Source organism: Monodon monoceros, unplaced genomic scaffold (assembly GCF_005190385.1).
Source record: "Monodon monoceros isolate NGI ecotype Baffin Bay Population unplaced genomic scaffold, NGI_Narwhal_1 Super_Scaffold_12, whole genome shotgun sequence".
Lineage (NCBI taxonomy): Eukaryota > Metazoa > Chordata > Mammalia > Artiodactyla > Monodontidae > Monodon > Monodon monoceros.
In genome coordinates this window covers 38,099,133-38,112,947 of record NW_021703768.1, presented here as the reverse complement: position 1 = coordinate 38,112,947, position 13,815 = coordinate 38,099,133, and the positions used below count along the sequence as shown (strand labels likewise).

The following is a 13,815-nucleotide window of genomic DNA, read 5'->3' as shown; positions in this document are numbered from 1 at the left end:
TTCCTTCCTTCCTTCCTTCCTTCCTTCCTTCCTTCCTTCCTTCCTTTTTTCCTCCCTGTTTACTTTCTTCTATTTTGTAAGCACGCATTGAGTATTTGCTTTGTGAATGCAGTCCTTGACCTCTAAGGGCTCACAATCCAGCGAGGACACAAATATATAAACACATAATTATAGTCAAGTATCAAACACTTTTAAGAGTTATAGACTAGGCCGTATGGGAGGAAGCTCTTAATTCATTCCCTGGAGAGGTCAAACAAGTCTTTCCTGAGGAAGGTATGTTTGAGCCAAGTTTTGAAGTGTGAATAAGCTCATCAGTCAGAAAGGGGATAGAAGGAAAGAAATTATACCAGGAGAGAATATTATGTAAATGGATGCAATCATGTTGTGTAAATGGTACTACTATGGCAAATTTGGTCTGTCTGCGGTATGGAATACCTACAGAGGAAGGGTGAGAGGCGATAGTGAAATGGTAGACAGAGGGCAGATCACAAGGGGCCTTTGGAGTTTGGACATCATGAAGATTCTCTGGATTTCTAACAAAAGTTCAAGCAGTGAACTTCCATGATGAAGTTTGAGTCATAAAATGGTAGCTCTGGGGCTTCCCTGGTGGCGCAGTGGTTGAGAGTCCGCCTGCCGATGCAGGGGACACGGGTTCGTGCCCCGGTCAGGGAAGATCCCACATGCCGCGGAGCGGCTGGGCCCATGAGCCATGGCCGCTGAGCCTGCGCGTCCGGAGCCTGTGTTCTGCAACGGGAGAGGCCACAACAGTGAGAGGCCCATGTACCGCCAAAAAAAAAAAAAAAAAAAAAAAAAGGTAGCTCTGTATGCCAAGTAGACTATATTTTCAGAGAAGATGAGACTGGAGTTTGGAGATATGAGGTAATTAATGTTGAAAAAACAACGAGAAACATGAATTAAATCAATTACAACAAAGCCTAACACAATTTTGTGAATGGGAGAGGGACTTGACAAAGTGATTCTAAATATATTTTTAAATATGTGCGTGAAATACAAACTACTTACAAGGAGAATTATTGAGAGTGGGTAACTTAGAGGCTGAAACATATGCTACAGAGATAAACTAATCAATGACTTATTGGCATTTGAATAGATCAACAGCTCATTGGAACAAATCAGTCAGTCCAGAAAGAATATGTAACTATGAATTTGAGTTGTGTGAGTCCTTTTATATTAGGGGTTTACAGAAAGGATACATTATAAAATAAAGATTTCTGATTCCAGAAGATAGATAAGACACATAGGTGGGCCTTCTGTCCCTCTTAAGACTCCAGCACGATTAAACAATCAAAGTGAAAAAGGAATGCGTGTATAAAACAGAAGGGAACAAGAGCAGGAGACTCGTATCTAGAAGAGAAAGTCCTCAAAGTTTTTAAAAGATTGAAAACCAAAGGGAACAGAACGAGGGATGGCACAAGGAGAGAAAATCACATTCTGGAATATGCTACAGAAGGGTCTGCAAAGGAAGTGAGAGCCAATCTGTACCGTGAAACCTCTGAGACATTTGGAGTTGGAGTTAGAATGCATAAGGCAGGATGTAATTGAGCCGTAGGGCTAACACAGGAAGGGTGCTTAATTTAAGGTCAAATGACAACTCTATGAGTCATTACTCATAACCCATCTCTCACCCCCTTACACACACACACACACACACAAAGAATTAGGGCAGTTTTCACTTATCCCCATGTACAATTCCTCTTCTTTTCACTAAAGAAATTAAATTCATAATTGGGGAAAAATACAGTTTCACTAGACAGTGGGAGGAATGGAGTCAAGTCTTCAAATAAAGTGAAGGAAGTGATTTTCAATCTAGAATTCTATACCCAGACAAGCTATTGTTAAAGGAGTAGAAGAGAAAGATGATCTCACCCATGTCCCTACTTCCCTAACCATTTTCCCACCCCAAATAAAGGTATAAACTAAGTATGACTACTACAAGATGTGTTAAAGGAAACAACAATTATGAGAGTTCTGCAGCAGGTCTAGAGAAAAATGAATCCTGCTTAAAACAGGTGGGTGGTCTCTGGAGAAAAAAGAGTTTGTGTGTGTGAGTGTGTGGTGAAGGTGATGCCATGAGCACTGAAGAATCCTGAGCCTAACATTGTATTCTGAATAGAGCCCTTATTTGATAGGTGGGTTTTTGTTTTTTGGGTTTTTTTGCGGTACGAGGATCTCTCACTGTTGTGGCCTCTCCCGTTGCTGAGCACCCGCTCCGGATGCGCAGGCTCAGCAGCCATGGCTCACGGGCCCAGCCGCTCCGCGGCACGTGGGATCCTCCCGGACCGGGCACGAACCCGTGTCCCCTGCATCGGCAGGCGGACTCCCAACAACTGCGCCACCAGGGAAGCCCGCTAGGTGGGTTTTGGTGATAAGAAAAACTAAATTTATACAAAAATGGCTTACCACTTTTAAGGGTCCTTCCACATATATCAGTTTATGTGCTTCTTATAATAATTCTGATACTTAAGTATTTTCAGCACTTTGGTTGGTCTGCGAAATACCGTGATGCACTATTATCTGAACTGATGAAGCATTATAGTGCATGCTTAGTTCTGGAAGGTGTCCAACTAGTGAATCTGAAACCATGCCATTTTCCAATAGATCAAATCTTACCCAAATGTTTCTTGGGTCGCTAGCAACTTTTCCAACTCTTGCTTATTTTTAAAGTTTTAGTTTCTGGGAATTCTCTGGTTTTCCAGTGGTTAGGACTCTGAGCTTCCACTGCAGGGGGTCCGCGTTCAATCCCTGGTGGGGGAACTAAGTTCCCGCAAACCTCATGGCATGGCCAGAAAAACCCCCAAATAATAAAGTTTTAGTTTCTTTTTAGGAGGTTGCAATAATAATATATCTTTCTCACTTATTAGGTTTCATCAAATGGCATAAGGTGATTTATTCACTAAGATTCTTAGTAAAATCTTAAGATTTTACTGGCTTCATACCCCAAATCATATACTTAGTGCTTTCTTTCCAAGGCATTTGCCAAGACAGTGAACCAGCACCACTTCCTCTTCCAGAGCATCAATGACACAAATCCACTCAAATAAATAAATATTTCAAATTTGACTGGCTCATCTAGCCAGTGCAGCTAGCTGACATGCCAATGCATGATGTAACTCTGATGGCCACTACTAAAAAATTATGAAGAAGCATTTTCATCTTAACAGTGTCTTTCAGAAGTCAGCTTCCCTTTCTCTTGTTTCCCCTGTTGACTTCTGGCAAATGGTGGAATGTGCTGGTTGCACATGACCATTCATACGTGATGAATGGAGGCTGGGGATGTTGAGAAAGACACTGCAATTTATCTAAATACGATGGCCTCTGCCACGTTTTATTTTACCATGCATTTATATTATCATTAGTTTTATTATACTTTTATTTATTTGCTTCATCAACAAAGGCATAGGGAAATTACTTATATAATGTTTCACCTCTGGTTTCTCTTCCATTTGGCGTGTGTGTGGGGGTGTGGGAGTGGGTGTGTGTGTGAGATGTTGGCTTCCTTGTGTGTTTCACTTTTTTAAAATTTCTACTTTTTATTTCTAAAGTAAAGATATTATGGAATTTTATGTGTAGAATGTACTTCAGAGTTCATTTACCCCATTTTCTTTCTTTTAGTTTAAAAGCTAAGGCAAATTTTTAGAAACTGATTAATGCAGAACTTCAGTCTTATGGTTTGAAATTATGCATTTCCCCAATAGACAAGTTTTTTAAGTCCTTACATGGCAAAACTTTTGGTTAGTAAGTGTCTTTTGATTTCATCTTAACTTTGGTACTTAACAAAATAATTGCTCAAAGATTTGAAAACTATATATTAGGTGTGGAGCAAATGTAATGTTCCATGCAAATGTATATGACAAATTTTAAAGATTTTTACCATACTACAAACACTACAACTTTCAATATTTTCAGCCAAAAAAAATTGGTTGAGATGCGAAACATTTATCATCACTTGTGAATTTAACAAATTACATGAATGTGAGACCAAAAATATTGAAGCAGATTCTTTCTCACAGAATGTATAGAAAATGGAAGATATAACAATATATAATATTATTTTGGGGATATACTTAAAAATATATTATCAAGAGACCCCTAGTGGACAAGTTAATAGAACTTGATTAACTGAAAATTAGTACAAAAATTCTTTCTGGCTGATATATGAATAGAATGGAAAAATATGTCATATTCTTACTTGATAATTTCAAAGCAATTCAACTGTTGTTTATTGACTATGTAATATCTACAAGATACTATCTATGGGAAAACAATTTACAGAATATATAAAATGAGTTTAAACACCCTCTACTTTATTTGCTTTTATAGTTCGGTTACCAGAGATTGTACACTGAAGTGGTCTCTCTGTTTTAAGAGTGTTCATTTTTTAGATGAATTTTAAAATACAAATTTCTGACTTGAAGTCTCAAAAATAAAATATCTGTTCTTAATAACATTAGGTACATTTCTCTATTTCTTTGTATGGTATATTTTTCAAAAAGGCATAAATTCATGTGATTGATTTTGTATACTGAGGAAATAAACTACATAGTAATAAAAACTAGAATACTTTTTTTTTTTTTTTTTTTTTGCGGTACTCGGGCCTCTCACTGTTGTGGCCTCTCCCGTTGCGGAGCACAGGCTCTGGATGCGCAGGCTCAGCGGCCATGGCTCACGGGCCCAGCCGCTCCGCGGCATGTGGGATCTTCCCAGACCAGGGCACGAACTCGTGTCCCCTGCATCGGCAGGCGGACTCTCAACCACTGCGCCACCAGGGAAGCCCGACAACGGTCTTAAATTGTTTAATTTAATTAATTTCTTTCTTTTCCGTAGTACTAATCCAGTCAACTCTCTTCTTAATAGAACCATTTTCAATATTCATTTGTAATTTTATTTTCCCGTGTAAGCTACTTCTTAAAGTAAATTAAACACATGGGGTTTATGCTTGCTTTTTCGTTTTTCTAGGGCATTGTCCAATAATTAGATGTTCTGTTATACTACACAGTCCTCATATAAGTTAAAAAGATGTACTACTTTTTCCTAAGGAGTTTTAAAAATGTGAAGATTTGGGTATATTCAGTTAACAAAATGTAACCTATCGTAAGCATTTTTTGTTTCTGACCTATTGCCATTCATCAGATGATGCTGACTTGAAATTCCAAGGAAAATGAGTGATCTTAGTAGAAATGCTCTATCTCAGTTAGGTACTCATGAACATTGACCCATTTATGCAAATTCACTGTTAGATGAATAACCTCTGTGGGAGAAAAAACATTTGCTGAGCAAAACTCTGTACCACCAGACATTGTGCTTCCCAGTTTTCAAGGTTTGTACTTTTATAGTTTCCACTATAACTGTTTCCTATCATTTCCTACCAGAAATCTTCAAAGAATCCATATTATTTTATCATTTTTCTTATGTTTTCTTCAACACTCGTGATCTTTGCTTTTTCTCAGGCTAGTAAGGCTAACAAAGAGCAATTTTTGCATGAAGAGATACTTTTTCTAAATGTTTAGTATAAGGAATTAAAATCCTATGTAAAAATATGTATGACTGGAAATGGCTGATATATTTTACAGTATCAAAGTAATGAAACAAATTCCTAAAGTCTAGGTGATAGTCAAGATAGATCATAGTTAAGAAACATGACAATTTTTTTACAACTAAAATAGTTAAAATTTATTTTTTTATTATATATATATATATGTTTGTTAAAGAACTATATGGGCATGATCAAAATAACACATGCATAGTTAGCTATATATCTTTGACAATCATGATTGATAACTAGTATAGTCTATTCCATAACTACACTTCTGTAAGTATGTGGTTGTTATGACCTTATAAGTACTGTTTAGTTTACCGCAGAGTTATGTGATAAAGCATAGCCTTCTCTATAGTTCCAATGATGTAATATCTGTGCCACTTCAAAAAGAATGCTCAAATAGATGCACATTTTTTTTTAAAGTTTCATTCCCACACTTCAGGAAATGAAGTCAGCCTTAAATATCTCTACATTCCCCTAATATGTGGGGAGGAGGGAGAAGGAAAGAAGTACAGGGTAGCTATGACACATACGTCCTTCAGGAAGTCAGATTTTGTAGCAGGTGGTAATTTGCACATGTAACTGTGAAAAGAAAACCACTTTACCCACTAGGGCAGGCCTGCTCTCTTTCTGTCTCAAAGTTCCAGTGAGGAGAGTTTTTTTGAGAAGCTAAACTGAGAAGAATATAAAGGAAAAAACTTAGGAAAGTACCTAGGAAGTGAAGATTCTTTTTCAATTTAAAACACTTTGGAGGAAATGAGAAATTTTATTGTTTCTAAATATACAGAGTAAAACTAGTGTAGAAGAAGTTAACAGTTATGAGGAAAACGTAATCTAGTAATTATAGTCATTTGATATTGCCACCATATCCAAGAGGATAAGGGATAAGCAGAAGGCTTGTATTACATGTGTCTTGGTTTTTAAATTTTTATTTTTATATTAATTCATTTTTGCTGTACTTTACAAAAGTGTCCACAACTGACAAAAGAGAGTTGGTTTTCATCACAGATTGAAGATCTCTGAACTAATTATTTAGGTTCCTGGAGGAGAAAAGAAGATCAGATTAATATCAGAAGACACATCTTTTGATACTAGGAAAAGGTCAGTAAGAAAAGCTGCAGGTATATGTTTGCTGGAAAGCATGAGGGATCAGAGGTGAAGGAACTCAAACATAAGAATGTGTTTCCGGGCTTCCCTGGTGGCGCAGTGGTTGAGAGTCCACCTGCAGATGCAGGGGACACGGGTTCATGCCCTGGTCCGGGAAGATCCCACATGCCGCAGAGCAGCTGGGCCCGTGAGCCATGGCCGCTGAGCTTGCGCGTCCGGAGCCTGTGTTCTGCAACGGGAGAGGCCACAACAGTGAGAGGCCCACGTACCGCAAAAAAAAAAAAAAAAAAAAAAGAATGTGTTTCCTTTGGAAAAGGTAACATTTTAAGCTGAAACTCAGCAGGCTAGTCATGGTCTTTGGGGACATGAGAAGAGAGGAAAAAATATTGGATAGATGGTAAGAGGGAAAATCATAGGTACTAAGAATAGAGAAATGCATAGACCAGAGCTGAGGACTTCAAATAGGTTACTGTTTTTTAAAAGAAATTAGTATACACAATCTACAGTTTCCTATCCAGTAATTTTCATTAGCTCAGGTATAGAAAGTGGCTGTTTTGATTACTCAGAAGTTGACATTTTGCAGAAAAGGGCAGTGGAAAAATACAGAGTCCTTAATAAATGGAGATGTGTGGTGGGTGGGGATTGAGAGGTTGTAAGATGCCAGAAGTGAGAGAAAGTTATGGGTGGAATAGCCAAATAGAATGGACACTGAAGAGAAGGAATTTTCCTGTTACAGCTAGACAAATTATTGTCTGAAAGTGGCAAAGGGGACCTCAGAAAATGAGGGCATTGACATCAAAACCTAAGGCTTATGAAGTATGAAAGAATTGAACCAACTCTGTTTGAGAAAGTTACCAGAGAAACTGAGTCTTTGGGAAGAGGACAGCTTGCAGTCATAAGTCTCAGGAAAAGCAGAGAAGGAGAGGAAGAATTTTATGATGAGGCTGAGGGTACAAGAGAATTAATCAACAATGTAGGAGGAGTTTTGAAGTGACAGTGGAAAGAAGAAACCCTCCAAAAAGCACTCCACAGCAAGAGGATCTGATAATAGGTAGGGGAAGCTAAGGAGTAGATAACTGCATTTTGACTATGGACACAGGCTGATAAAGATGAGAGGCCCAGTTGGTTGACTTTTCTGAAAGTTATGGACTGGCCATTTGAATGAGATCCTAGATAGAGGAGGGACTGGTGAAATTGGTCCAATGAGTGCAGTCATTATCAGTGTTCAAAGAGACCACTGTGAAGAATACTCTTCTCTCATATACCGGATGAAACCTTCTGCACTTTACCTAAAGCATGGTAGGATAATCTGGATAGTTTTCAAGGTAAGAATTGCAAAAGGTGCAAAAGGACTCTTAAAATATTTATTTTACTATTGATTAGGACTACTGCATATTGAATTCTGGATATATGTTAGCTATGAAACGGACTGAGTTGCTAAATGTTTGTTTTCTTGTATTCTGTGTCAACATGGCATAGAGATACTCCATCTAAAAGATATATCAAGTTATGCAGGTACAAATACATAAGGATAAACCAAAGAACCTGAACTTATTTTAATACCTTGAAAATAAGAATGTTTTGTGTCAAGAGGGCCATTTCTGACCCATTTGATTTTCTTAATGTTACATCGATAAGAATTCTGAAAGCATATTTGAAGCCTTCAATCAATACTGAGACATAGAAGCAACCTAACCTATAAATGATTCCCATCTGTGAAATCAAAGACTAAGGACAGATCAATATATTCCATGAAAAGTCTTAAATTGACTTTTTTTTTTTTTTTTTTTTTGCGGTACGCGGGCCTCTCACTGTTGTGGCCTCTCCCGTTGCAGAGCACAGGCTCTGGATGCGCAGGCTCAGCGACCATGGCTCATGGGCCCAGCCGCTCCGCAGCAGGTGGGATCTTCCCGGACCGGGGCACGAACCCACGTCCCCTGCATCGGCAGGCGGACTCTCAACCACTGCGCCACCAGGGAAGCCCAAATTGACCATTTTCTGGTTAAGTAAAACATAGTAAACCAAATAGTTAAGGATTGGTTAAGTCTCACCGATTTCATAGGTGGGTTATTAGATTGAGAGACCCCTGAATCCAGCTTATCAAGAATGAGTGTGGAAGCATTTTGGAATCACTCTGCTAATTTATGGATATCTCCATATAACACAGTTAGGGATTCAACCTTTTAAGAACAGGATAGTTTATACATTGCTCCTGGGAGAAATATCACAAAAAATTATACTTATGGTGAACAAATATGCAAATATTAGGGCAGGATTTGGGATTCGGAATCAAATTATCTTACTCAGATAATTCTTCCAGCAATTCTATCTGGAGTTATTAGACTCCATCTGGGCAGAATTCTAGAACTATAATATTATAAAAGTAATTCAATGAGTATCTGTGACCAGCTCTTTCCTCTCCTTGAAGTCATATGTTCTGAGCTGGGCAAATGTAAAGCACAGTGCCTTCCACTGACATATTTGGTAGTCTAGTTTTGGTGAAAATAAAATTAAAGCGCTACCTTTCAAACTTATTTTAATTATTTTTTTTCTGTTGACTCTTGTAAGTACCACTTAAAACATATTGCTGGTGGGTCAGAATGGTCTGTCTTTCTGTTACCCACACTCTGAGCACGCAAATCAGGTTTCAAGTACAGATTACTTGGAAGGTAGAAAATAATGAAGTTGTTTTTCTTTTTTAAATTCCTTGGTTTAAAACACAAAAGTGAAAACCTTCCACTCTTAAGATCATAAAATGTTACTTTTGCTGTTATTGTTAACCCCCTGCAACAGTCTCATTCATTCATTTAATAATTTACTTAACAATTTACAACTTACAATTGATTTAACAATTAATAACTACAATTCATTGAACAATTTGAGTGTCATCTACAGTGCTGTTTTTGAGTTGTCAGGTTTGCATGCAGGAGCGCTAAGATAATAGATTTAGATAGGAATTTATCACTTTAGGATTTCTACCTCATAGATGGAAAAAAGCTGAAAATATTAATTAATTAATCAGTGATGTTGGCCACTTGATCAGGAAGTTGAGTAAAGTTGCCCTGAGACTTATCTTACAAGCTACGCTTAGACAATAAGAAGTTATGGCCTTGCTTAAAGTAGACCAGATGTTTCCTTTTTTGGTTAGCGTGACTATCTGCAGATGTTTGTGCTCCAGAAGGAAGCAGTCTTCTCGTTCCAAATCTTCCACGAGCAAGGTTTTACCAGGGCCATTAATAATCTACCATACGATTCAACTATCCCATTTCTGGGTATTTATCCAAAGAATACAAGAACACTAATTTTGAAAAGATATATGCACCCCTATATTCAAGCAGTATTATTTACAATAGCCAAGATGTGGAAACAGCCTAAGTGACCATCCGTGGATGAATGGATAAAAAAGATGTGGCATACAAATACAGAGGAATACTGCTCAGCTCTAAGAAAGTTGGGATCTTACCATTTGCAACAACATGGATGGACCTTGAGGATATTATGCTAAGTGAAGTAGGTCAGATGAAGCAAGATTAATGCCATATGATTTTACTCCTATGTGGAATATAAAAAATAAATAAACAAAAAAGAAACAAAATAAATGAAGAAACCAAATCAAACAAAACAAACACTTAGATACAGAGAACAGAGTAGTGGTAACTGGAGGGGAAACAGCATGGGGTGGACAAAATGGGTAAAGGGGGTCGACTTTATGGTGATGGATGGAAACCAAATTTTTGGTGGTAAGCATGCTGTAGTGTATACAGAAGTAGAAATATAATGTTGTAAACATGAAACTTATATAATGTTACAAGCCAATGTTATCTCAATTAAAAAATAATAAATATTAAATAAATGAATGAATAAATAAATATCTCAGCACCTGGTCACATGTGAAGCTTATGCCTTCCAGGGTGTATTAATTATAAGAGCTCAACAGACAATCAAATCGGGCCCAAGCAACTACACACATTTATGTATGCATCAAAAGTAATACTATATACACTATGATGTCCTTTTGTCAGGTAGATAAATCAGGATGGAGCTACATGGATTTGACTATTTGTAATTAGCTTTTGATATTAACCAGTGTCAAAATAGCCAACTTGCTGTGCCTCTTCCAATGTTAGATTTTGGAATAGCTCCAGAAAGTGAGATCACTTTTGAACACATAATGTTAAAGGCCCAAAAGGGAGACCGTTTATGAAATTAATTATGTGAGCACTCTACAGTAGAGTTAGTATATAAATCTAGCATGAGTATAGTATACTAACGTTGTGAAGTTAGGAATAGAAATGGGGTAGAGGTTAGGCTTAATTCTAGGGATTATCCTGTACAATAGGAGTTCAGTAATCACATAGAAGCAAAACCAAAAAAATGTGTTTCTAATATATTATGAAAGGCCTTATAACCCCATTAACTTCCTTTATGAAAATAGTGGTTCTGTTTCTCTGGAAAACAATTTAGAAATAACAGGGTTTTATTAAAGGAATTGGTGAATAACTGTTAGAATATGTTATCTTATTTCAGTAAATAATCACTTAAGACCTTACAAAAAGAATCTAACTCCTGATAAAGAAAGTAGAAAATCCATAAAAGTCAGCTATACCGAGAATGGGCCCTAATTCTCTGTAACATCCCAAACTTCATTCTAAAATCTTATAGTTGAATGCCGGTTGCTGCCCATATTTTATAGTTTACAGATAACTGGCAGACAGTTTCAGATATTGTTTATTTTAGATAATAAGGTTGAAAGGAGATTAGTTTCTTGTTTGATCCAGAAGTTTATGTTCTTCAGTTTTACCCTATTTCTCAACTATGTAACACTTACCCAAAAGACATATTGTTCAATATGTCCATTTTGTCAGGAAATGCTTAGATATAAATATAGAATTCTATTACTACACCAAAAAATGAAATCCATGGTGATTTTCTTTCCCTACTTTAGTAGTAAAAAACTTTTTTATTGTATTTTACTGTTACTTTTCATGAAAAGTTATTGATAAAAATGTTGGTACTATTTTATTTTCAAATTCAGTGACCAAGAAATATCAGAGGAAAGAACATTAAAAGGACTTTTCTTTGGGTTTGCCAAACACAAAACCAAATTTAAAAATATGTATAACTGATTGACTTTGCTGTAACCTGAAACTTAATACAACATTGTAAATCAACTATACTCCAATAAAAATTAAAAAAAATATAAAACAAGACTTGAAAGTCACAAAAAGTAAAATAAAAATATTTTACAGGAAATAAAATTCTTAATGCTTTAAAATAAATTACTACTCATATAAGCTGTCTGATATCAAAATACGTGATCTGCTGACTTTAAAATCCAGTATCCCAATCTTACTTTAAAAAAAACTTAGAACAGTGTGTGCATTCCCACAAAGAAGGATTTTTTTTTTTGCTCACTCTGATTACTGTGTCAAAAAGGAAGATTGTTTAAAGAAAGAATTAATGGCTAATAGAAATATATCAAAGTGAAAAACATTTAATTAAAGATAGATTTGCTGATTTTATAAAAGCAAAACCCAGCTGTGCTGTCATGTTACCTCTACACACTTCAGTATGCATTTCTTAAGAATTATAGAAGTTTCCTTACCAAGATATAGTTTCTAAATCAAAGTATTAAATTTGCGAGTTTTTTTCCTGTTTCTCAGTTAATTTCTCAATACATGGTGTCCTCATTACTTCAAAAATAGACCATTCTTTTGGTGAATTATACAAAATGTGATCCTAAGTATCTCAAGGTGTCGTTTCTTTGTGTATTTATACATATTTATTAATTTTATTAACTCAGTAGCCCTTTAACAATTATACATCAGCTCCCAAGTGGATTTTGTTATTCTAGACTAGGTGAAATATAAGCAGAAACCGTATTAGCAATGGAAGAGTGATATAACACATGAGCTACTAAAGAAAGGATTCAGGTTCTGAATGAGAAGTTATAAATATAAAGCTGTATGTAAGTTTCCACTTGTAAAATTCTGATGGAGAATGTTCATTTGTCATAATTTTTTGTGCTTTCTGAAATAATCTAACCTATCATAATGGATGTTGTGAAAATACAAATAAAGTTTCACAGGAAAGGGAAACCTGTAGCATACAGATAATACAACGGACATAACAATTTTAATTTTTAAAATGTACTGCACGGTTGTTTTTTAACCATTCAGAGAACTTTTATCTCAAAAGCCACTATTCACGTTCAATCTGCACAATAAAAGAAGTAGCTCTAACTCATATAGTTATAAAGTTAACTGCAGTTAATTGTCAATCTTCCTTTATGTTTTGCAATTAAACTACTTTTGCTAATGGTTTTCAGTCCTTGGGTTATTTTTTTGGTTCTCAACAAATCTGTTAACAAGGAATGAGAAGCAGAGAAGTGTGTGCCCATCATTTGTCAAATTTGCTAACTTCTTTTAAAGCACCTTTGCTAAAATGCTTGAAAGGACAGTAAGTGAAAAACTACTGGCAAAACCAATGTTCTTTAAAACATGACTCATCGATTTAATGTATTCATGTCACCTCTGTTCCTCATGGAGAACCCACAGTTGGTTGTAATACTCATAGAGTGCCAGACCTCAATGTAAGGATAAAGACATGCAATCTCTGTTTCTATTTGTAAAAGTTCTTTCTGTATTTTTATTAAATTGATACTTGGACTATATAATGTCAATGTCTACTGACATTGGTAGTATTCTTGACTTTTAAAAATTTGATTATAAGAATTGATTTTATATTTTGGTCAACAGATTTTCCACATGACATATGATCTCGCCAGCGCTGTGGTGAGAATTTTTAACCTCATCGGCATGATGCTGCTCCTTTGCCACTGGGATGGCTGTCTTCAGTTCTTGGTACCACTGCTGCAGGACTTTCCACCAGATTGCTGGGTGTCTCTAAATGAGATGGTTGTAAGTAATTCGTATTATTTTACACTGTGTTTTCTACGTTTTGCCAACAAGTTCTAAATATTTATGTTAGAATGATCTAATTAGCCCCATAAATGGTGAGAGAAAACTTAATTTTGCTTCTATGGATATAAAATCAGATATTTCTGTTTCTACAGCTAAAGTTTATTTACATGAAATGTTCCAGGGGGATGTATATGTTACAGCCTCTATTTTTTAGATATCTTACTCTGT

At 36.1% G+C, this 13,815-nt stretch overlaps 1 protein-coding gene across 1 annotated transcript in view; it reads left to right on the top strand.

Moving 5' to 3' along the window:
* The window catches only part of HCN1 (hyperpolarization activated cyclic nucleotide gated potassium channel 1), a 368,096-nt gene that overhangs the window by 188,162 nt on the left and 166,119 nt on the right, over nt 1–13,815 (top strand). The window contains exon 3 of the mRNA XM_029217880.1: nt 13,423–13,584. Within this exon, the coding sequence (XP_029073713.1) occupies nt 13,423–13,584 (162 nt within the window). The remainder of the gene's footprint in view (nt 1–13,422; nt 13,585–13,815) is intronic.